At 54.4% G+C, this 24,603-nt stretch overlaps 4 protein-coding genes across 8 annotated transcripts in view; 3 read left to right on the top strand and 1 right to left on the bottom strand.

The window, feature by feature from the left end:
- The window catches only part of LOC145527545 (uncharacterized), a 124,072-nt gene that overhangs the window by 64,574 nt on the left and 34,895 nt on the right, over window positions 1–24,603 (bottom strand). The window contains exons 1-8 of one of the 3 annotated variants that reach the window (XR_014069761.1): window positions 21,425–21,591; window positions 17,024–17,249; window positions 14,529–14,786; window positions 13,797–13,908; window positions 9,396–9,621; window positions 6,901–7,158; window positions 6,169–6,280; window positions 1,768–1,993 (exon numbers count right to left, since the gene is read on the bottom strand). The gene's annotated coding sequence lies outside the window, so the exon portion shown is untranslated. Of the gene's footprint in view, window positions 1–1,767; window positions 1,994–4,095; window positions 6,337–6,900; window positions 7,159–9,395; window positions 9,622–13,796; window positions 13,909–14,528; window positions 14,787–17,023; window positions 19,749–21,424 lie in introns of those variants that run through there. The other 2 variants (XR_014069760.1, XM_081545645.1) reach the window with 2 other exon arrangements.
- Window positions 63–4,144, top strand: LOC145527467 (uncharacterized). Its single transcript, XM_081545529.1, has 3 exons — window positions 63–2,528; window positions 2,928–3,240; window positions 3,492–4,144. Exons 1-3 carry the CDS (start codon window positions 2,118–2,120, stop codon window positions 4,118–4,120), a joined length of 1,353 nt encoding a protein of 450 aa, XP_081401655.1. The 5' UTR covers window positions 63–2,117; the 3' UTR covers window positions 4,121–4,144.
- On the top strand, window positions 7,691–11,772 carry LOC145527458 (uncharacterized). 2 transcript variants are annotated; one of them, XM_081545511.1, is made up of 3 exons: window positions 7,691–10,156; window positions 10,556–10,868; window positions 11,120–11,772. In XM_081545511.1, exons 1-3 carry the CDS (start codon window positions 9,746–9,748, stop codon window positions 11,746–11,748), a joined length of 1,353 nt encoding a protein of 450 aa, XP_081401637.1. In that variant the 5' UTR covers window positions 7,691–9,745; the 3' UTR covers window positions 11,749–11,772. The 2 variants fall into 2 exon arrangements, with proteins under 2 accessions (XP_081401637.1, XP_081401638.1); XM_081545512.1 differs by having other exon boundaries at window positions 11,179–11,772.
- Window positions 17,374–19,400, top strand: LOC145527491 (uncharacterized). 2 transcript variants are annotated; one of them, XM_081545564.1, is made up of 3 exons: window positions 17,374–17,784; window positions 18,184–18,496; window positions 18,748–19,400. In XM_081545564.1, the coding sequence occupies exons 1-3, from the start codon at window positions 17,374–17,376 to the stop codon at window positions 19,020–19,022; spliced, it is 999 nt and encodes a 332-aa protein (XP_081401690.1). In that variant the 3' UTR covers window positions 19,023–19,400. The 2 variants fall into 2 exon arrangements, with proteins under 2 accessions (XP_081401690.1, XP_081401689.1); XM_081545563.1 differs by having other exon boundaries at window positions 18,807–19,400.

Consider the following 24,603-nt stretch of genomic DNA (forward strand, 5'->3'; position numbering starts at 1 on the left):
TCTGAAGGGACACCAGACGGAGGAAGACACACACAGAGTATCCCGGATGATGTCCAGCACTGAGGGCCTGAAGAAACAACAGTCTAGTTGCACCCCCTCAGGCCTGTGTGACCGTGGATGAGGCCTCTGTTTCCCGGTGGCTCTGAGACATGGACAGGGAGGAAGGGGAAGAGAAGTCACTTGCATTTCTAATACTCACAGCAAAGTCTTCCAATGAGAAGGGAATTATCACCCCCACTGACAATGCCATTCACTGAAGTGATATCCACGAGTCCATCTACCCCAGAAGGGAAGGATGGACCTGTTCTCACAAAACGGCGAGAGATGGAAGGAGGAAGATCAAGCCCACACCAATCACTGGAAAGAGAAGCTGTGCTCAGGGCTTGAAAGAATTCCTACTGGGAAAATCATGTCACAGCCCCACATGGCAATCCACAGCTTCCATGCTATTCCTCCCAAAATGCCAATGCATTTTCGCACCGAACAAAGAATTGCAAAAGGGGTACGGAAACAGAAAAGAGCCTACATTGTCAATACAATCCGACGAAAAAGCCCCGATACGGACATCCAAGGTTGTGTGAAAGGAAATTAGACGACCAAACTAGGATCCTCAGGAGAGTATCGGAGAAGGCAATGGCGACCCACTCCAGTACTCTTGCCTGGAAAATGTCCTGGACGGAGGAGCCTGGTAGGCTACAGGCCATGGGGTCTTGCAGAGTCAGACACGACTGAAGTGACTTAGCCGCAGCAGCAGCAGCAGGACAGTATGCTATTGGGAATACAACAACACACACAGATCCAGATCGATGGAATAAAGTTGAGGGTCCAGAAACAAACCCCAGCATCCATGGTCAACTCATCTCTGACACAGACGGTGAGAATATCCAAATGGGAACAAGAAAGCCTCTTCAATCAATGTCCATGGGAAAACCAGACAGCTACATCTGAAGAACGCTATTGGGTTTGATCTCATACCACCTCAATATCGGGGAAAAACCTCACCCTAAAGACTGATGTCATGAGATAGCTAGAAAGAAGCGTAGGTCAAAGGCTCCTTAACATCAGAGTCTCCTTGCCATTTGCTGGGCGGAGGTCGAAATGGGTCTCTTCAAGTAAGGGAAAGAGGTAAACGAAGTACACCACTGGGTTTCCATCCAATGGAACCTATTCACAACAGAGAGGCTAAGCATTCACAAATGCAAAAGATAGGAAACGGAACACGAGAGACTCCTTGCAAGTGGTGTATCTGAGAAGGGGTTCATATGGAAAGAGACGAAGAATGCACAGCACTCAGATTCCAAGAAACACCACCACCACCCTTGACCCTTCCCCCATGACCAACTCTGACCTAAAGCCTTTCTCTCCCTCTAACCTATCCCTAAAACATAACCCTCATCTAATCATATACATGTGCATCCCTAGCATCCATCCATCCATCCACACACGAGAGAGAAAGAGGAAGACACAGACGGAATTGAGAAAGGAAAAGAGAGGGACACAGCCAGAGAGAGACACGGAACCAAAGAGAGGAAAGGAGTCGATGGTCCAGACTATTCCTCAATCTGTCTCGAAGGTAGAAGCAATGACAGCGCCCTTCCACCCCAGAAGGGGGAAAAGGACGGAAGGTTTGGAGAGGAAAAGACAAGAACGCAGGGAGCCATTAGAAGCTCAGCCACCCGCAGAAGCCGAGCTGGGACCCTTGAACAGAATCTCAATGGAAACAGAGGACCAGAAAGTTGGCTACTCTTTTCTATAAGAGAGGGAGACCTTCGAGTCTTCCTTTCGGTCCTCCAACTTGGATGCGGGGTCTCAAAACAGTCAGGAGGGGGAGTGCCTTTTCCTGGGTTCCACGGCGCATCCAGGCCTCGTTCTGCCCCATTCTGTGCTGTGTCAGCCCTGGATGGAATCTTTCTTTCTGAAGTCTCAGCGCACGAGCTCCACGTGATATCGGCCCCAGGTGGAAAGGCATGGAGCTGCTCGTAGGCCGACAGACCTAGGAAGCAGATGGGAGAATGACCCCCACTCTGCAGATGGAGAGACTGGGGCAACCCTGAGGGGCATATGCTTGTCCAGGGCCACACCACTTATGAGAAGAAGGAGCCTGGTCTGAGAGCAGCATGGTCCTCGGAGCTCAGGCCCTGGCTGAACCCAGGCCTCCCCAGGGCTGTGGGCTGGGCCGTGTGGGTGTCATTGTGCCTGCACATGGCCTAAGGGGGGTGGTCGAGCAGTCAGAAACCCAGAGATTCCCTTGGGAAGTTTTGAGGAAGGGACCTCAGCACGAACCCCAGGAAATGATGTCACCTGCCGGCAACAGAACCCAACAGAACCCGCAATCCGGGTATCCAGGCCTCCAGAGCGGAGAGGAGCCCCCAGCCAGATCACTTGCTGCCAAGATGTTCTGCTGTTTGCCCCTGCCCAGAGGCCGGGGCCTCAGGAGAGCTCACAGGCAGTGTGCGTGGGCACCCTGTCGACGTTGGCTCAGGACACCCCCGAGAGGCCTCTGGCCCTTTGCCCGGAGAAACAGAAAGGTAACACGGGGAGCCCCAGGCCGGGCCAGGCCACCTCTCCCATGCCACCCGGAAACACCGGGTCCTTTGCCTGTGTGTGGGGATGCGGGTTTCTCGGGCTGTGTCTCCCTCAAGGAAGCCCAGGCGGATGTGGGGTCAGAAGCCTGTGGACAAGTTGTGCCCACACCCCAGGGGAGAGCAGGCTGGGCGGGATGGGGAGAGTGTGGGCAGCGCCGACCGGCCAGGCTGACCTCACACCCTCAGATGGGTCTCTTTCCTCCCGGGTGGGGATCTGAGCAGACACACGTCTCTGACCCTTCTGGGAAGAGAAGTTCGAGCAGGCAGAAGCAGCGGCTCCACTGGCCAGGCCCAGCTCGGAAAACTCCCAGCATGGCTGGCTGACGGTCACTGTCGTTGCAGAGCTTCCCACGTGATGAGGCCGAGGACGGGGACACCCCATCCAGCTCCCAGAGGGAGGGGTCGGAGCACCACCCGCCCGCCCGTGAGGCCCAGTGCAGGCTCCAGGTCAGCGTGCCCACGGAGGCATCAGCCCCACCGGGGGAGACGCGGAGGTGGGGAAGGCCTGCTGCCGAGACACCGCCCAGGATACAGCCGGCGGCCCAGTCTGAGGCTTCCACGGAGCTCAGCACACCCGGCTCCGACCCAGAGTCCAGAGAACCCCGGCCTCTGAGGCACCAGGAGGACCTGGAGCCCAGCACGCCACAGCACAGAGGTGAGGACGCTGGGGCTGGTGCACGGGAGTGTGTGGGGAGGGGTGCTGAGCTACACAGGGACGAGTCCTCGAAAGCTGCTGCTGGGCCTGCAGCAAGCGCTGGCCTCACACCCCCCGCCCCCCATCTTGCACACTTCAGTCCCAAAAGACATCTGACGCTGGGTATTCTTTGGGAACCTCTTGGAAGGTTTCTGTCCCGGGGTACGCACATGCCAAGGCTGGCCTGTGGGCAAACTTTGCTTCTCCCCCAGCTCTAGCACTGGCCTCCAACTGGAACCAGGCTCCACTTCCCAGACCTGTCCCCACACAGGTGGTGGCTCCAGGTGCAGGACCCAGGGATCCACCGAGGGCAGATGGAGAAGCGAGACTTGCCCTCGCAGAGACACCAGGCCAGCTGGGTACTGGCCAGCACACCGGGCAGATCGGATCTCCGTGCCTGCAGGACCCCCAGCCCCAGGCACTGATGTCCCACCCCCTCAGCGAGAACCTCCACCTCCACGTGCACCTCTACCTGCTCGGGCTTTGGCAAGAGAACCCGAGGCAGAGGAAGAGTCACCGCCTCGGCAGGGAGAGCCTGCCCTGGCTCCCGCGCAACACCCAGACGCCCACGATGACTCACCCAGCCCTGCAGGGAGAAAGAGCCCCCGCTCTGGACAGAGACCCAGAGCCCTTACCGGAAACACCACGTCCAGGGGAGCGGTCGGCTCTGCAGCCTCCATCCCTGTCTGCTCACCGTGGATGCCGGCAACTCGGTCTGCCCCCAGGGGACATGGAGTTCCTTTCCCCTGAACTGCTTTGCATGTGGTTTGTTTCCACCTTTCTGGTGATGTTTTATTTTTTGTATGGTTTCCTGTATTTTTGTTGGTTAAGTTGGGATTAGTAAACTTTTTCATCATTGTTGCAATCTGGGAACACTGTTGTGTAACTCTGGTGATACTGTGTTACCATCACCACTTTGTAGTTTCAGACCCGTTCCATCTTTATGCCCCACCCCCCAACAAAGCCTGGATTCAAGGCAAGCACGCCCTGTTCATCCCTCCCCCCGATCCTGAACACAATTTCATCTTTTCTTTCTGCATTCCTTCCTATATTCTTGGTGTCCCCAATCAGTGACTCTCAGCGAAATGACTGAAGGAGTGTTTTTCGGACTCTCCACCTACTGTAAGACTCCATTGGAGAGTTCTCATTTTTATGTCATTTGAACTAGCCTTTGATAGCTGAAAGGACGGTGTACGTCCTTTCAAGATACCATGTGCCAAACGAAGCCCTTTTGGCAACTGCCATCATTATCTCCAGGCAGGCATTGCTGTTTGAAGGGTGACATCTCAGCCAGAAGGCAGAGGCTGAGCTCCTCTTGTTGCACCAGCTCCCAAAAGAAGCCAAGAAAGGGAGCTGGAACAACAAACCACCCCCATGCCCAGGAAAGCGTTCTTCATGACAGAAGGCTAGAAAATGACCCAACATCCTTGTGGCCCAGAACCACTCTAGAAAATCACTGTTCCATAAAAAAGAGAAACACATGGGAAGTTCCAAGGAGAGGCAATGCCCATGGCCAGTGTACTTGAGAGACGGCCTGACCGCTCCGGGGAAGACACGCACCGACGGAACCCCTTGGGAAACAGCAGTGATAGTCCTCACCGTCGTAAGGGTTTCCTCTGGGGACAACCTGCCCTGGGCACCACACGAGGGAGCAGACCGGCTTCTCTTCCTCTGCCCCCACACCATTCACTCATGAAGGCAGCTCAGGTGTTCTCATGCCCTGCCTGCCTGCCTGCCTGGCTCATCCGTGAGCTGTGACCACCTCCAGGCTAGGACTCCACCTTTTCCTCTCTGTGTACCGTGAATCTGCACACAGTGGGCTTTCAGAACCTTAGGAGACTTGAGCCATTCCCGCTCGAGCCAGAACCCTCCCCAGGAAGGAAAACAGCTGTGGAGTCATTTTGGCCCCAGCACTGGTTCCGAAAGCCTGGCGGCTCCTACAGCCTCTACGGTGTGAAGAGGGAGGTCCCTTTTGACAGAGCTTTCCGGCTCTCAGATCTAAGCTGTTGTTTCACTGTCAGCTGTGTCTCTTCCGTTGCAGCCAGGTGGGCCACGCTGCTCCAAAGGAGCTCACAAGCTGAGTTTCAAGGGAGGACAGGGATGGCTACAACGTGCTGCAAACTGAGTGAGGGTCCCCACAATCCTCAGCAAAGGTCTGTGGTGTGCAAGTGGGGAGTAGAGGGCCCCCAAGTTCCAAAGGAAGGGAGGTAGTCGGGAGCTAAAGCCCTTGGCTGCTGTGGTAGCAGCTGCAGATGGCAGCCCGTCCACAGTGCACTTCAAATGAGGTCATATGAGCGGGACTCTGGAAATGGCTCCGAAATCGAGAGAAAGGGGTCAGGGTATGTGGGAATCCGGCGGGGGTGGGGGGTGGATGAAGGAAGGTGTCCCTCCTCTCTCCAGTGCAATTTGGTTTGGTGAGTCTCAAAGCTACCAGATGGCACTTCCCAAGTCAGGCCCCCGCAGGAATCAGGGTGGGCTGCCTGCCTCGGGCCCTGCCACAGGGACAAGCCACACCAGTGGCCTCCCTGAGCTCCAATGGCCGGATCTGGGGGGTTCTGTCTGGGTGCACACCTCCTTGCTGTGGCCAAGTTCCCCCCTTCTCTGAGCACCAGCTTCATCCTCTCGAATGAGGACATCAATTGCTACCTTGGCACGTTACTCTCTTCATCCTGTGAAGACTCATTAGGCTTATCCTACAATTACTAGCTGGCCCGAAGAGATATCTCCTGAATCCAGCTTAAGCTGGAGTCTCCCAGGCTCATCTGGCATGTCTTCCCTGAAGTCTGCCAAAACCCACACCCTTGCATTTCCAGGGACTCCCCTTAGCCAGCTGGGCAGAAAACCCAGCATGCTTCAAACAAGCTGACAGACAAGCGGGAGAGGACTCACGGGCAGACGGCTTCCCTCAGGTCTCGGGTGGAGCTCTGGGACCACAGCAGCAACGGGCCATCCCAGCCCCTGGGCTCAGCAGCGCCCTCATTCTCAGGCCGGCGGCTCTGCCCTGAGGGGAGCAGGAACGTCACCAACTGCCGCAGGCGGACCTCAAGCCCCTCCCACTGCTGGAGCCTGACCTCCCCCGGCCCCACCCCTTCCCCTACCCCAGCAGGACGAGAGCTCGTCTTCCCCTGGCTTCCAACGTGAGGCCCGGCCCTGGGCCCCGATTGGGCACTGCCCCAGCCCGGAGCCAATCACAGTGGCCAGGGAGGTGGAACGCACCGATTGGCCAGGGCCAGGTCATGTGACCATACTCCCCAGGAAACTCAAAGATTACCAAGGTTCTCTAAGAAACCAATGAACAAAATTATCCACTAAAGGCAAACCATAATTTTTAATGAGGCCAATGTCACAGAAAAAAAAAATGCTCCACAATAAACTGCTCAAGGAAGCTACTAAATAAACTTCCAGAAAAGTTTAGTAGTTTTTTTTTTTTTTTTAAATAGGGTGACGGAGAGCTATACCTTTCCCATCTATGTGAATTTAGGTTTAAACTAGATTTCCCTTGGCTATTATATAAGACAAAACAACCCACATCACCCACTTTCACTCCCCCCCACCCCCAAAATGTGTTTTAATCTATTGAATTTTTGTGTCCTCAGTTGTGTCTGATTCACGGCAACTCACCAACTCTACACAGCCAGGCTCTTCCGTCCATGGAATTCAGGGCAATTTTTTCTGTCCCAGTAAATGCCCACCCTGGGTGATCCAAAGGCAAGGGCTCCGAGGCTCCTGAGAGACTAACTCCTTTCAGCTGAGCACAGAGCTGGCTCCTCACTGGGATGCCTGTGGCCTGGGGCTCCCAGAGGGGAGAGCAGCACTCGCCCCACCGTGTGGTCACTGCTGGAAGTGCAGGCTGCTCCTCACTCCCCCTTGACAGTGTCCCTGAGGGCAGAACAGTGTGAATCGAATCAAGGTGGAAATGCAAACTCCAATGCAACCAACCTTCCCACAAGATCTCCAAAACCACTCAGGAACAGGGAATTGGAAACTGCAGGGGATGACATGAATGGAGATGGAGACTTGACACCTTACACCGAGTTCACTTCCAGTTATCCCTAGGCAAACTTTCCATGAAAACTTGTCACAAATCTAGAAGAACAATGAGCAGAAACCGGACACGTGCTTTGAGTCTTCACACACAAAACTAAAAGGCAGTCCACAAAAAAAACCCAGAGAATACAGTGGACTTTGCAAAATCAAAGATATCTACTGTGGGAAAGACCTCATTACAAAAGCAAAAGACAGGTCATACATCGCGAGACGAATGAGTGGAAACACAAAGCTTATCAAGGATGTGTCTCCAAACAGACAAAGAACGCCAACACAACAAGCCTGTGAAAACTAGGGAAAGGTCTGAAGGGACACCAGACGGAGGAAGACACACACAGAGTATCCCGGATGATGTCCAGCACTGAGGGCCTGAAGAAACAACAGTCTAGTTGCACCCCCTCAGGCCTGTGTGACCGTGGATGAGGCCTCTGTTTCCCGGTGGCTCTGAGACATGGACAGGGAGGAAGGGGAAGAGAAGTCACTTGCATTTCTAATACTCACAGCAAAGTCTTCCAATGAGAAGGGAATTATCACCCCCACTGACAATGCCATTCACTGAAGTGATATCCACGAGTCCATCTACCCCAGAAGGGAAGGATGGACCTGTTCTCACAAAACGGCGAGAGATGGAAGGAGGAAGATCAAGCCCACACCAATCACTGGAAAGAGAAGCTGTGCTCAGGGCTTGAAAGAATTCCTACTGGGAAAATCATGTCACAGCCCCACATGGCAATCCACAGCTTCCATGCTATTCCTCCCAAAATGCCAATGCATTTTCGCACCGAACAAAGAATTGCAAAAGGGGTACGGAAACAGAAAAGAGCCTACATTGTCAATACAATCCGACGAAAAAGCCCCGATACGGACATCCAAGGTTGTGTGAAAGGAAATTAGACGACCAAACTAGGATCCTCAGGAGAGTATCGGAGAAGGCAATGGCGACCCACTCCAGTACTCTTGCCTGGAAAATGTCCTGGACGGAGGAGCCTGGTAGGCTACAGGCCATGGGGTCTTGCAGAGTCAGACACGACTGAAGTGACTTAGCCGCAGCAGCAGCAGCAGGACAGTATGCTATTGGGAATACAACAACACACACAGATCCAGATCGATGGAATAAAGTTGAGGGTCCAGAAACAAACCCCAGCATCCATGGTCAACTCATCTCTGACACAGACGGTGAGAATATCCAAATGGGAACAAGAAAGCCTCTTCAATCAATGTCCATGGGAAAACCAGACAGCTACATCTGAAGAACGCTATTGGGTTTGATCTCATACCACCTCAATATCGGGGAAAAACCTCACCCTAAAGACTGATGTCATGAGATAGCTAGAAAGAAGCGTAGGTCAAAGGCTCCTTAACATCAGAGTCTCCTTGCCATTTGCTGGGCGGAGGTCGAAATGGGTCTCTTCAAGTAAGGGAAAGAGGTAAACGAAGTACACCACTGGGTTTCCATCCAATGGAACCTATTCACAACAGAGAGGCTAAGCATTCACAAATGCAAAAGATAGGAAACGGAACACGAGAGACTCCTTGCAAGTGGTGTATCTGAGAAGGGGTTCATATGGAAAGAGACGAAGAATGCACAGCACTCAGATTCCAAGAAACACCACCACCACCCTTGACCCTTCCCCCATGACCAACTCTGACCTAAAGCCTTTCTCTCCCTCTAACCTATCCCTAAAACATAACCCTCATCTAATCATATACATGTGCATCCCTAGCATCCATCCATCCATCCACACACGAGAGAGAAAGAGGAAGACACAGACGGAATTGAGAAAGGAAAAGAGAGGGACACAGCCAGAGAGAGACACGGAACCAAAGAGAGGAAAGGAGTCGATGGTCCAGACTATTCCTCAATCTGTCTCGAAGGTAGAAGCAATGACAGCGCCCTTCCACCCCAGAAGGGGGAAAAGGACGGAAGGTTTGGAGAGGAAAAGACAAGAACGCAGGGAGCCATTAGAAGCTCAGCCACCCGCAGAAGCCGAGCTGGGACCCTTGAACAGAATCTCAATGGAAACAGAGGACCAGAAAGTTGGCTACTCTTTTCTATAAGAGAGGGAGACCTTCGAGTCTTCCTTTCGGTCCTCCAACTTGGATGCGGGGTCTCAAAACAGTCAGGAGGGGGAGTGCCTTTTCCTGGGTTCCACGGCGCATCCAGGCCTCGTTCTGCCCCATTCTGTGCTGTGTCAGCCCTGGATGGAATCTTTCTTTCTGAAGTCTCAGCGCACGAGCTCCACGTGATATCGGCCCCAGGTGGAAAGGCATGGAGCTGCTCGTAGGCCGACAGACCTAGGAAGCAGATGGGAGAATGACCCCCACTCTGCAGATGGAGAGACTGGGGCAACCCTGAGGGGCATATGCTTGTCCAGGGCCACACCACTTATGAGAAGAAGGAGCCTGGTCTGAGAGCAGCATGGTCCTCGGAGCTCAGGCCCTGGCTGAACCCAGGCCTCCCCAGGGCTGTGGGCTGGGCCGTGTGGGTGTCATTGTGCCTGCACATGGCCTAAGGGGGGTGGTCGAGCAGTCAGAAACCCAGAGATTCCCTTGGGAAGTTTTGAGGAAGGGACCTCAGCACGAACCCCAGGAAATGATGTCACCTGCCGGCAACAGAACCCAACAGAACCCGCAATCCGGGTATCCAGGCCTCCAGAGCGGAGAGGAGCCCCCAGCCAGATCACTTGCTGCCAAGATGTTCTGCTGTTTGCCCCTGCCCAGAGGCCGGGGCCTCAGGAGAGCTCACAGGCAGTGTGCGTGGGCACCCTGTCGACGTTGGCTCAGGACACCCCCGAGAGGCCTCTGGCCCTTTGCCCGGAGAAACAGAAAGGTAACACGGGGAGCCCCAGGCCGGGCCAGGCCACCTCTCCCATGCCACCCGGAAACACCGGGTCCTTTGCCTGTGTGTGGGGATGCGGGTTTCTCGGGCTGTGTCTCCCTCAAGGAAGCCCAGGCGGATGTGGGGTCAGAAGCCTGTGGACAAGTTGTGCCCACACCCCAGGGGAGAGCAGGCTGGGCGGGATGGGGAGAGTGTGGGCAGCGCCGACCGGCCAGGCTGACCTCACACCCTCAGATGGGTCTCTTTCCTCCCGGGTGGGGATCTGAGCAGACACACGTCTCTGACCCTTCTGGGAAGAGAAGTTCGAGCAGGCAGAAGCAGCGGCTCCACTGGCCAGGCCCAGCTCGGAAAACTCCCAGCATGGCTGGCTGACGGTCACTGTCGTTGCAGAGCTTCCCACGTGATGAGGCCGAGGACGGGGACACCCCATCCAGCTCCCAGAGGGAGGGGTCGGAGCACCACCCGCCCGCCCGTGAGGCCCAGTGCAGGCTCCAGGTCAGCGTGCCCACGGAGGCATCAGCCCCACCGGGGGAGACGCGGAGGTGGGGAAGGCCTGCTGCCGAGACACCGCCCAGGATACAGCCGGCGGCCCAGTCTGAGGCTTCCACGGAGCTCAGCACACCCGGCTCCGACCCAGAGTCCAGAGAACCCCGGCCTCTGAGGCACCAGGAGGACCTGGAGCCCAGCACGCCACAGCACAGAGGTGAGGACGCTGGGGCTGGTGCACGGGAGTGTGTGGGGAGGGGTGCTGAGCTACACAGGGACGAGTCCTCGAAAGCTGCTGCTGGGCCTGCAGCAAGCGCTGGCCTCACACCCCCCGCCCCCCATCTTGCACACTTCAGTCCCAAAAGACATCTGACGCTGGGTATTCTTTGGGAACCTCTTGGAAGGTTTCTGTCCCGGGGTACGCACATGCCAAGGCTGGCCTGTGGGCAAACTTTGCTTCTCCCCCAGCTCTAGCACTGGCCTCCAACTGGAACCAGGCTCCACTTCCCAGACCTGTCCCCACACAGGTGGTGGCTCCAGGTGCAGGACCCAGGGATCCACCGAGGGCAGATGGAGAAGCGAGACTTGCCCTCGCAGAGACACCAGGCCAGCTGGGTACTGGCCAGCACACCGGGCAGATCGGATCTCCGTGCCTGCAGGACCCCCAGCCCCAGGCACTGATGTCCCACCCCCTCAGCGAGAACCTCCACCTCCACGTGCACCTCTACCTGCTCGGGCTTTGGCAAGAGAACCCGAGGCAGAGGAAGAGTCACCGCCTCGGCAGGGAGAGCCTGCCCTGGCTCCCGCGCAACACCCAGACGCCCACGATGACTCACCCAGCCCTGCAGGGAGAAAGAGCCCCCGCTCTGGACAGAGACCCAGAGCCCTTACCGGAAACACCACGTCCAGGGGAGCGGTCGGCTCTGCAGCCTCCATCCCTGTCTGCTCACCGTGGATGCCGGCAACTCGGTCTGCCCCCAGGGGACATGGAGTTCCTTTCCCCTGAACTGCTTTGCATGTGGTTTGTTTCCACCTTTCTGGTGATGTTTTATTTTTTGTATGGTTTCCTGGATTTTTGTTGGTTAAGTTGGGATTAGTAAACTGTTTCATCATTGTTGCAATCTGGGAACACTGTTGTGTAACTCTGGTGATACTGTGTTACCATCACCACTTTGTAGTTTCAGACCCGTTCCATCTTTATGCCCCACCCCCCAACAAAGCCTGGATTCAAGGCAAGCACGCCCTGTTCATCCCTCCCCCCGATCCTGAACACAATTTCATCTTTTCTTTCTGCATTCCTTCCTATATTCTTGGTGTCCCCAATCAGTGACTCTCAGCGAAATGACTGAAGGAGTGTTTTTCGGACTCTCCACCTACTGTAAGACTCCATTGGAGAGTTCTCATTTTTATGTCATTTGAACTAGCCTTTGATAGCTGAAAGGACGGTGTACGTCCTTTCAAGATACCATGTGCCAAACGAAGCCCTTTTGGCAACTGCCATCATTATCTCCAGGCAGGCATTGCTGTTTGAAGGGTGACATCTCAGCCAGAAGGCAGAGGCTGAGCTCCTCTTGTTGCACCAGCTCCCAAAAGAAGCCAAGAAAGGGAGCTGGAACAACAAACCACCCCCATGCCCAGGAAAGCGTTCTTCATGACAGAAGGCTAGAAAATGACCCAACATCCTTGTGGCCCAGAACCACTCTAGAAAATCACTGTTCCATAAAAAAGAGAAACACATGGGAAGTTCCAAGGAGAGGCAATGCCCATGGCCAGTGTACTTGAGAGACGGCCTGACCGCTCCGGGGAAGACACGCACCGACGGAACCCCTTGGGAAACAGCAGTGATAGTCCTCACCGTCGTAAGGGTTTCCTCTGGGGACAACCTGCCCTGGGCACCACACGAGGGAGCAGACCGGCTTCTCTTCCTCTGCCCCCACACCATTCACTCATGAAGGCAGCTCAGGTGTTCTCATGCCCTGCCTGCCTGCCTGCCTGGCTCATCCGTGAGCTGTGACCACCTCCAGGCTAGGACTCCACCTTTTCCTCTCTGTGTACCGTGAATCTGCACACAGTGGGCTTTCAGAACCTTAGGAGACTTGAGCCATTCCCGCTCGAGCCAGAACCCTCCCCAGGAAGGAAAACAGCTGTGGAGTCATTTTGGCCCCAGCACTGGTTCCGAAAGCCTGGCGGCTCCTACAGCCTCTACGGTGTGAAGAGGGAGGTCCCTTTTGACAGAGCTTTCCGGCTCTCAGATCTAAGCTGTTGTTTCACTGTCAGCTGTGTCTCTTCCGTTGCAGCCAGGTGGGCCACGCTGCTCCAAAGGAGCTCACAAGCTGAGTTTCAAGGGAGGACAGGGATGGCTACAACGTGCTGCAAACTGAGTGAGGGTCCCCACAATCCTCAGCAAAGGTCTGTGGTGTGCAAGTGGGGAGTAGAGGGCCCCCAAGTTCCAAAGGAAGGGAGGTAGTCGGGAGCTAAAGCCCTTGGCTGCTGTGGTAGCAGCTGCAGATGGCAGCCCGTCCACAGTGCACTTCAAATGAGGTCATATGAGCGGGACTCTGGAAATGGCTCCGAAATCGAGAGAAAGGGGTCAGGGTATGTGGGAATCCGGCGGGGGTGGGGGGTGGATGAAGGAAGGTGTCCCTCCTCTCTCCAGTGCAATTTGGTTTGGTGAGTCTCAAAGCTACCAGATGGCACTTCCCAAGTCAGGCCCCCGCAGGAATCAGGGTGGGCTGCCTGCCTCGGGCCCTGCCACAGGGACAAGCCACACCAGTGGCCTCCCTGAGCTCCAATGGCCGGATCTGGGGGGTTCTGTCTGGGTGCACACCTCCTTGCTGTGGCCAAGTTCCCCCCTTCTCTGAGCACCAGCTTCATCCTCTCGAATGAGGACATCAATTGCTACCTTGGCACGTTACTCTCTTCATCCTGTGAAGACTCATTAGGCTTATCCTACAATTACTAGCTGGCCCGAAGAGATATCTCCTGAATCCAGCTTAAGCTGGAGTCTCCCAGGCTCATCTGGCATGTCTTCCCTGAAGTCTGCCAAAACCCACACCCTTGCATTTCCAGGGACTCCCCTTAGCCAGCTGGGCAGAAAACCCAGCATGCTTCAAACAAGCTGACAGACAAGCGGGAGAGGACTCACGGGCAGACGGCTTCCCTCAGGTCTCGGGTGGAGCTCTGGGACCACAGCAGCAACGGGCCATCCCAGCCCCTGGGCTCAGCAGCGCCCTCATTCTCAGGCCGGCGGCTCTGCCCTGAGGGGAGCAGGAACGTCACCAACTGCCGCAGGCGGACCTCAAGCCCCTCCCACTGCTGGAGCCTGACCTCCCCCGGCCCCACCCCTTCCCCTACCCCAGCAGGACGAGAGCTCGTCTTCCCCTGGCTTCCAACGTGAGGCCCGGCCCTGGGCCCCGATTGGGCACTGCCCCAGCCCGGAGCCAATCACAGTGGCCAGGGAGGTGGAACGCACCGATTGGCCAGGGCCAGGTCATGTGACCATACTCCCCAGGAAACTCAAAGATTACCAAGGTTCTCTAAGAAACCAATGAACAAAATTATCCACTAAAGGCAAACCATAATTTTTAATGAGGCCAATGTCACAGAAAAAAAAAATGCTCCACAATAAACTGCTCAAGGAAGCTACTAAATAAACTTCCAGAAAAGTTTAGTAGTTTTTTTTTTTTTTTTAAATAGGGTGACGGAGAGCTATACCTTTCCCATCTATGTGAATTTAGGTTTAAACTAGATTTCCCTTGGCTATTATATAAGACAAAACAACCCACATCACCCACTTTCACTCCCCCCCACCCCCAAAATGTGTTTTAATCTATTGAATTTTTGTGTCCTCAGTTGTGTCTGATTCACGGCAACTCACCAACTCTACACAGCCAGGCTCTTCCGTCCATGGAATTCAGGGCAATTTTTTCTGTCCCAGTAAATGCCCACCCTGGGTGATCCAAAGGCAAGGGCTCCGAGGCTCCTGAGAGACTAACTCCTTTCAGCTGAGCACAGAGCTGGCTCCTCACTGGGATGCCTGTGGCCTGGGGCTCCCAGAGGGGAGAGCAGCACTCGCCCCACCGTGTGGTCACTGCTGGAAGTGCAGGCTGCTCCTCACTCCCCCTTGACAGTGTCCCTGAGGGCAGAACAGTGTGAATCGAATCAAGGTGGAAATGCAAACTCCAATGCAACCAACCTTCCCACAAGATCTCCAAAACCACTCAGGAACAGGGAATTGGAAACTGCAGGGGATGACATGAATGGAGATGGAGACTTGACACCTTACACCGAGTTCACTTCCAGTTATCCCTAGGCAAACTTTCCATGAAAACTTGTCACAAATCTAGAAGAACAATGAGCAGAAACCGGACACGTGCTTTGAGTCTTCACACACAAAACTAAAAGGCAGTCCACAAAAAAAACCCAGAGAATACAGTGGACTTTGCAAAATCAAAGATATCTACTGTGGGAAAGACCTCATTACAAAAGCAAAAGACAGGTCATACATCGCGAGACGAATGAGTGGAAACACAAAGCTTATCAAGGATGTGTCTCCAAACAGACAAAGAACGCCAACACAACAAGCCTGTGAAAACTAGGGAAAGGTCTGAAGGGACACCAGACGGAGGAAGACACACACAGAGTATCCCGGATGATGTCCAGCACTGAGGGCCTGAAGAAACAACAGTCTAGTTGCACCCCCTCAGGCCTGTGTGACCGTGGATGAGGCCTCTGTTTCCCGGTGGCTCTGAGACATGGACAGGGAGGAAGGGGAAGAGAAGTCACTTGCATTTCTAATACTCACAGCAAAGTCTTCCAATGAGAAGGGAATTATCACCCCCACTGACAATGCCATTCACTGAAGTGATATCCACGAGTCCATCTACCCCAGAAGGGAAGGATGGACCTGTTCTCACAAAACGGCGAGAGATGGAAGGAGGAAGATCAAGCCCACACCAATCACTGGAAAGAGAAGCTGTGCTCAGGGCTTGAAAGAATTCCTACTGGGAAAATCATGTCACAGCCCCACATGGCAATCCACAGCTTCCATGCTATTCCTCCCAAAATGCCAATGCATTTTCGCACCGAACAAAGAATTGCAAAAGGGGTACGGAAACAGAAAAGAGCCTACATTGTCAATACAATCCGACGAAAAAGCCCCGATACGGACATCCAAGGTTGTGTGAAAGGAAATTAGACGACCAAACTAGGATCCTCAGGAGAGTATCGGAGAAGGCAATGGCGACCCACTCCAGTACTCTTGCCTGGAAAATGTCCTGGACGGAGGAGCCTGGTAGGCTACAGGCCATGGGGTCTTGCAGAGTCAGACACGACTGAAGTGACTTAGCCGCAGCAGCAGCAGCAGGACAGTATGCTATTGGGAATACAACAACACACACAGATCCAGATCGATGGAATAAAGTTGAGGGTCCAGAAACAAACCCCAGCATCCATGGTCAACTCATCTCTGACACAGACGGTGAGAATATCCAAATGGGAACAAGAAAGCCTCTTCAATCAATGTCCATGGGAAAACCAGACAGCTACATCTGAAGAACGCTATTGGGTTTGATCTCATACCACCTCAATATCGGGGAAAAACCTCACCCTAAAGACTGATGTCATGAGATAGCTAGAAAGAAGCGTAGGTCAAAGGCTCCTTAACATCAGAGTCTCCTTGCCATTTGCTGGGCGGAGGTCGAAATGGGTCTCTTCAAGTAAGGGAAAGAGGTAAACGAAGTACACCACTGGGTTTCCATCCAATGGAACCTATTCACAACAGAGAGGCTAAGCATTCACAAATGCAAAAGATAGGAAACGGAACACGAGAGACTCCTTGCAAGTGGTGTATCTGAGAAGGGGTTCATATGGAAAGAGACGAAGAATGCACAGCACTCAGATTCCAAGAAACACCACCACCACCCTTGACCCTTCCCCCATGACCAACTCTGACCTAAAGCCTTTCTCTCCCTCTAACCTATCCCTAAAACATAACCCTCATCTAATCATATACATGTGCATCCCTAGCATCCATCCATCCATCCACACACGAGAGAGAAAGAGGAAGACACAGACGGAATTGAGAAAGGAAAAGAGAGGGACACAGCCAGAGAGAGACACGGAACCAAAGAGAGGAAAGGAGTCGATGGTCCAGACTATTCCTCAATCTGTCTCGAAGGTAGAAGCAATGACAGCGCCCTTCCACCCCAGAAGGGGGAAAAGGACGGAAGGTTTGGAGAGGAAAAGACAAGAACGCAGGGAGCCATTAGAAGCTCAGCCACCCGCAGAAGCCGAGCTGGGACCCTTGAACAGAATCTCAATGGAAACAGAGGACCAGAAAGTTGGCTACTCTTTTCTATAAGAGAGGGAGACCTTCGAGTCTTCCTTTCGGTCCTCCAACTTGGATGCGGGGTCTCAAAACAGTCAGGAGGGGGAGTGCCTTTTCCTGGGTTCCACGGCGCATCCAGGCCTCGTTCTGCCCCATTCTGTGCTGTGTCAGCCCTGGATGGAATCTTTCTTTCTGAAGTCTCAGCGCACGAGCTCCACGTGATATCGGCCCCAGGTGGAAAGGCATGGAGCTGCTCGTAGGCCGACAGACCTAGGAAGCAGATGGGAGAATGACCCCCACTCTGCAGATGGAGAGACTGGGGCAACCCTGAGGGGCATATGCTTGTCCAGGGCCACACCACTTATGAGAAGAAGGAGCCTGGTCTGAGAGCAGCATGGTCCTCGGAGCTCAGGCCCTGGCTGAACCCAGGCCTCCCCAGGGCTGTGGGCTGGGCCGTGTGGGTGTCATTGTGCCTGCACATGGCCTAAGGGGGGTGGTCGAGCAGTCAGAAACCCAGAGATTCCCTTGGGAAGTTTTGAGGAAGGGACCTCAGCACGAACCCCAGGAAATGATGTCACCTGCCGGCAACAGAACCCAACAGAACCCGCAATCCGGGTATCCAGGCCTCCAGAGCGGAGAGGAGCCCCCAGCCAGATCACTTGCTGCCAAGATGTTCTGCTGTTTGCCCCTGCCCAGAGGCCGGGGCCTCAGGAGAGCTCACAGGCAGTGTGCGTGGGCACCCTGTCGACGTTGGCTCAGGACACCCCCGAGAGGCCTCTGGCCCTTTGCCCGGAGAAACAGAAAGGTAACACGGGGAGCCCCAGGCCGGGCCAGGCCACCTCTCCCATGCCACCCGGAAACACCGGGTCCTTTGCCTGTGTGTGGGGATGCGGGTTTCTCGGGCTGTGTCTCCCTCAAGGAAGCCCAGGCGGATGTGGGGTCAGAAGCCTGTGGACAAGTTGTGCCCACACCCCAGGGGAGAGCAGGCTGGGCGGGATGGGGAGAGTGTGGGCAGCGCCGACCGGCCAGGCTGACCTCACACCCTCAGATGGGTCTCTTTCCTCCCGGGTGGGGATCTGAGCAGACACACGTCTCTGACCCTTCTGGGAAGAGAAGTTCGAGCAGGCAGAAGCAGCGGCTCCACTGGCCAGGCCCAGCTCGGAAAACTCCCAGCATGGCTGGCTGACGGTCACTGTCGTTGCAGAGCTTCCCACGTGATGAGGCCGAGGACGGGGACACCCCATCCAGCTCCCAGAGGGAGGGGTCGGAGCACCACCCGCCCGCCCGTGAGGCCCAGTGCAGGCTCCAGGTCAGCGTGCCCACGGAGGCATCAGCCCCACCGGGGGAGACGCGGAGGTGGGGAAGGCCTGCTGCCGAGACACCGCCCAGGATACAGCCGGCGGCCCAGTCTGAGGCTTCCACGGAGCTCAGCACACCCGGCTCCGACCCAGAGTCCAGAGAACCCCGGCCTCTGAGGCACCAGGAGGACCTGGAGCCCAGCACGCCACAGCACAGAGGTGAGGACGCTGGGGCTGGTGCACGGGAGTGTGTGGGGAGGGGTGCTGAGCTACACAGGGACGAGTCCTCGAAAGCTGCTGCTGGGCCTGCAGCAAGCGCTGGCCTCACACCCCCCGCCCCCCATCTTGCACACTTCAGTCCCAAAAGACATCTGACGCTGGGTATTCTTTGGGAACCTCTTGGAAGGTTTCTGTCCCGGGGTACGCACATGCCAAGGCTGGCCTGTGGGCAAACTTTGCTTCTCCCCCAGCTCTAGCACTGGCCTCCAACTGGAACCAGGCTCCACTTCCCAGACCTGTCCCCACACAGGTGGTGGCTCCAGGTGCAGGACCCAGGGATCCACCGAGGGCAGATGGAGAAGCGAGACTTGCCCTCGCAGAGACACCAGGCCAGCTGGGTACTGGCCAGCACACCGGGCAGATCGGATCTCCGTGCCTGCAGGACCCCCAGCCCCAGGCACTGATGTCCCACCCCCTCAGCGAGAACCTCCACCTCCACGTGCACCTCTACCTGCTCGGGCTTTAGCAAGAGAACCCGAGGCAGAGGAAGAGTCACCGCCTCGGCAGGGAGAGCCTGCCCTGGCTCCCGCGCAACACCCAGACGCCCACGATGACTCACCCAGCCCTGCAGGGAGAAAGAGCCCCCGCTCTGGACAGAGACCCAGAGCCCTTACCGGAAACACCACGTCCAGGGGAGCGGTCGGCTCTGCAGCCTCCATCCCTGTCTGCTCACCGTGGATGCCGGCAACTCGGTCTGCCCCCAGGGGACATGGAGTTCCTTTCCCCTGAACTGCTTTGCATGTGGTTTGTTTCCACCTTTCTGGTGATGTTTTATTTTTTGTATGGTTTCCTGGATTTTTGTTGGTTAAGTTGGGATTAGTAAACTGTTTCATCATTGTTGCAATCTGGGAACACTGTTGTGTAACTCTGGTGATACTGTGTTACCATCACCACTTTGTAGTTTCAGACCCGTTCCATCTTTATGCCCCACCCCCCAACAAAGCCTGGATTCAAGGCAAGCACGCCCTGTTCATCCCTCCCCCCGATCCTGAACACAATTTCATCTTTTCTTTCTGCATTCCTTCCTATATTCTTGGTGTCCCCAATCAATGACTCTCAGCGAAATGACTGAAGGAGTGTTTTTCGGACTCTCCACCTACTGTAAGACTCCATTGGAGAGTTCTCATTTTTATGTCATTTGAACTAGCCTTTGATAGCTGAAAGGACGGTGTACGTCCTTTCAAGATACCATGTGCCAAACGAAGCCCTTTTGGCAACTGCCATCATTATCTCCAGGCAGGCATTGCTGTTTGAAGGGTGACATCTCAGCCAGAAGGCAGAGGCTGAGCTCCTCTTGTTGCACCAGCTCCCAAAAGAAGCCAAGAAAGGGAGCTGGAACAACAAACCACCCCCATGCCCAGGAAAGCGTTCTTCATGACAGAAGGCTAGAAAATGACCCAACATCCTTGTGGCCCAGAACCACTCTAGAAAATCACTGTTCCATAAAAAAGAGAAACACATGGGAAGTTCCAAGGAGAGGCAATGCCCATGGCCAGTGTACTTGAGAGACGGCCTGACCGCTCCGGGGAAGACACGCACCGACGGAACCCCTTGGGAAACAGCAGTGATAGTCCTCACCGTCGTAAGGGTTTCCTCTGGGGACAACCTGCCCTGGGCACCACACGAGGGAGCAGACCGGCTTCTCTTCCTCTGCCCCCACACCATTCACTCATGAAGGCAGCTCAGGTGTTCTCATGCCCTGCCTGCCTGCCTGCCTGGCTCATCCGTGAGCTGTGACCACCTCCAGGCTAGGACTCCACCTTTTCCTCTCTGTGTACCGTGAATCTGCACACAGTGGGCTTTCAGAACCTTAGGAGACTTGAGCCATTCCCGCTCGAGCCAGAACCCTCCCCAGGAAGGAAAACAGCTGTGGAGTCATTTTGGCCCCAGCACTGGTTCCGAAAGCCTGGCGGCTCCTACAGCCTCTACGGTGTGAAGAGGGAGGTCCCTTTTGACAGAGCTTTCCGGCTCTCAGATCTAAGCTGTTGTTTCACTGTCAGCTGTGTCTCTTCCGTTGCAGCCAGGTGGGCCACGCTGCTCCAAAGGAGCTCACAAGCTGAGTTTCAAGGGAGGACAGGGATGGCTACAACGTGCTGCAAACTGAGTGAGGGTCCCCACAATCCTCAGCAAAGGTCTGTGGTGTGCAAGTGGGGAGTAGAGGGCCCCCAAGTTCCAAAGGAAGGGAGGTAGTCGGGAGCTAAAGCCCTTGGCTGCTGTGGTAGCAGCTGCAGATGGCAGCCCGTCCACAGTGCACTTCAAATGAGGTCATATGAGCGGGACTCTGGAAATGGCTCCGAAATCGAGAGAAAGGGGTCAGGGTATGTGGGAATCCGGCGGGGGTGGGGGGTGGATGAAGGAAGGTGTCCCTCCTCTCTCCAGTGCAATTTGGTTTGGTGAGTCTCAAAGCTACCAGATGGCACTTCCCAAGTCAGGCCCCCGCAGGAATCAGGGTGGGCTGCCTGCCTCGGGCCCTGCCACAGGGACAAGCCACACCAGTGGCCTCCCTGAGCTCCAATGGCCGGATCTGGGGGGTTCTGTCTGGGTGCACACCTCCTTGCTGTGGCCAAGTTCCCCCCTTCTCTGAGCACCAGCTTCATCCTCTCGAATGAGGACATCAATTGCTACCTTGGCACGTTACTCTCTTCATCCTGTGAAGACTCATTAGGCTTATCCTACAATTACTAGCTGGCCCGAAGAGATATCTCCTGAATCCAGCTTAAGCTGGAGTCTCCCAGGCTCATCTGGCATGTCTTCCCTGAAGTCTGCCAAAACCCACACCCTTGCATTTCCAGGGACTCCCCTTAGCCAGCTGGGCAGAAAACCCAGCATGCTTCAAACAAGCTGACAGACAAGCGGGAGAGGACTCACGGGCAGACGGCTTCCCTCAGGTCTCGGGTGGAGCTCTGGGACCACAGCAGCAACGGGCCATCCCAGCCCCTGGGCTCAGCAGCGCCCTCATTCTCAGGCCGGCGGCTCTGCCCTGAGGGGAGCAGGAACGTCACCAACTGCCGCAGGCGGACCTCAAGCCCCTCCCACTGCTGGAGCCTGACCTCCCCCGGCCCCACCCCTTCCCCTACCCCAGCAGGACGAGAGCTCGTCTTCCCCTGGCTTCCAACGTGAGGCCCGGCCCTGGGCCCCGATTGGGCACTGCCCCAGCCCGGAGCCAATCACAGTGGCCAGGGAGGTGGAACGCACCGATTGGCCAGGGCCAGGTCATGTGACCATACTCCCCAGGAAACTCAAAGATTACCAAGGTTCTCTAAGAAACCAATGAACAAAATTATCCACTAAAGGCAAACCATAATTTTTAATGAGGCCAATGTCACAGAAAAAAAAAATGCTCCACAATAAACTGCTCAAGGAAGCTACTAAATAAACTTTCAGAAAAGTTTAGTAGTTTTTTTTTTTTTTAAATAGGGTGACGGAGAGCTATACCTTTCCCATCTATGTGAATTTAGGTTTAAACTAGATTTCCCTTGGCTATTATATAAGACAAAAAAACCCACATCACCCACTTTCACTCCCCCCCACCCCCAAAATGTGTTTTAATCTATTGAATTTTTGTGTCCTCAGTTGTGTCTGATTCACGGCAACTCACCAACTCTACACAGCCAGGCTCTTCCGTCCATGGAATTCAGGGCAATTTTTTCTGTCCCAGTAAATGCCCACCCTGGGTGATCCAAAGGCAAGGGCTCCGAGGCTCCTGAGAGACTAACTCCTTTCAGCTGAGCACAGAGCTGGCTCCTCACTGGGATGCCTGTGGCCTGGGGCTCCCAGAGGGGAGAGCAGCACTCGCCCCACCGTGTGGTCACTGCTGGAAGTGCAGGCTGCTCCTCACTCCCCCTTGACAGTGTCCCTGAGGGCAGAACAGTGTGAATCGAATCAAGGTGGAAATGCAAACTCCAATGCAACCAACCTTCCCACAAGATCTCCAAAACCACTCAGGAACAGGGAATTGGAAACTGCAGGGGATGACATGAATGGAGATGGAGACTTGACACCTTACACCGAGTTCACTTCCAGTTATCCCTAGACAAACTTTCCATGAAAACTTGTCACAAATCTAGAAGAACAATGAGCAGAAACCGGACACGTGCTTTGAGTCTTCACACACAAAACTAAAAGGCAGTCCACAAAAAAAACCCAGAGAATACAGTGGACTTTGCAAAATCAAAGATATCTACTGTGGGAAAGACCTCATTACAAAAGCAAAAGACAGGTCATACATCGCGAGACGAATGAGTGGAAACACAAAGCTTATCAAGGATGTGTCTCCAAACAGACAAAGAACGCCAACACAACAAGCCTGTGAAAACTAGGGAAAGGTCTGAAGGGACACCAGACGGAGGAAGACACACACAGAGTATCCCGGATGATGTCCAGCACTGAGGGCCTGAAGAAACAACAGTCTAGTTGCACCCCCTCAGGCCTGTGTGACCGTGGATGAGGCCTCTGTTTCCCGGTGGCTCTGAGACATGGACAGGGAGGAAGGGGAAGAGAAGTCACTTGCATTTCTAATACTCACAGCAAAGTCTTCCAATGAGAAGGGAATTATCACCCCCACTGACAATGCCATTCACTGAAGTGATATCCACGAGTCCATCTACCCCAGAAGGGAAGGATGGACCTGTTCTCACAAAACGGCGAGAGATGGAAGGAGGAAGATCAAGCCCACACCAATCACTGGAAAGAGAAGCTGTGCTCAGGGCTTGAAAGAATTCCTACTGGGAAAATCATGTCACAGCCCCACATGGCAATCCACAGCTTCCATGCTATTCCTCCCAAAATGCCAATGCATTTTCGCACCGAACAAAGAATTGCAAAAGGGGTACGGAAACAGAAAAGAGCCTACATTGTCAATACAATCCGACGAAAAAGCCCCGATACGGACATCCAAGGTTGTGTGAAAGGAAATTAGACGACCAAACTAGGATCCTCAGGAGAGTATCGGAGAAGGCAATGGCGACCCACTCCAGTACTCTTGCCTGGAAAATGTCCTGGACGGAGGAGCCTGGTAGGCTACAGGCCATGGGGTCTTGCAGAGTCAGACACGACTGAAGTGACTTAGCCGCAGCAGCAGCAGCAGGACAGTATGCTATTGGGAATACAACAACACACACAGATCCAGATCGATGGAATAAAGTTGAGGGTCCAGAAACAAACCCCAGCATCCATGGTCAACTCATCTCTGACACAGACGGTGAGAATATCCAAATGGGAACAAGAAAGCCTCTTCAATCAATGTCCATGGGAAAACCAGACAGCTACATCTGAAGAACGCTATTGGGTTTGATCTCATACCACCTCAATATCGGGGAAAAACCTCACCCTAAAGACTGATGTCATGAGATAGCTAGAAAGAAGCGTAGGTCAAAGGCTCCTTAACATCAGAGTCTCCTTGCCATTTGCTGGGCGGAGGTCGAAATGGGTCTCTTCAAGTAAGGGAAAGAGGTAAACGAAGTACACCACTGGGTTTCCATCCAATGGAACCTATTCACAACAGAGAGGCTAAGCATTCACAAATGCAAAAGATAGGAAACGGAACACGAGAGACTCCTTGCAAGTGGTGTATCTGAGAAGGGGTTCATATGGAAAGAGACGAAGAATGCACAGCACTCAGATTCCAAGAAACACCACCACCACCCTTGACCCTTCCCCCATGACCAACTCTGACCTAAAGCCTTTCTCTCCCTCTAACCTATCCCTAAAACATAACCCTCATCTAATCATATACATGTGCATCCCTAGCATCCATCCATCCATCCACACACGAGAGAGAAAGAGGAAGACACAGACGGAATTGAGAAAGGAAAAGAGAGGGACACAGCCAGAGAGAGACACGGAACCAAAGAGAGGAAAGGAGTCGATGGTCCAGACTATTCCTCAATCTGTCTCGAAGGTAGAAGCAATGACAGCGCCCTTCCACCCCAGAAGGGGGAAAAGGACGGAAGGTTTGGAGAGGAAAAGACAAGAACGCAGGGAGCCATTAGAAGCTCAGCCACCCGCAGAAGCCGAGCTGGGACCCTTGAACAGAATCTCAATGGAAA

The sequence above is a fragment of the Giraffa tippelskirchi genome, chromosome 11, assembly GCF_054371585.1.
Source record: "Giraffa tippelskirchi isolate mGirTip1 chromosome 11, T2T-mGirTip1v1.2.pri, whole genome shotgun sequence".
Taxonomy (NCBI): domain Eukaryota; kingdom Metazoa; phylum Chordata; class Mammalia; order Artiodactyla; family Giraffidae; genus Giraffa; species Giraffa tippelskirchi.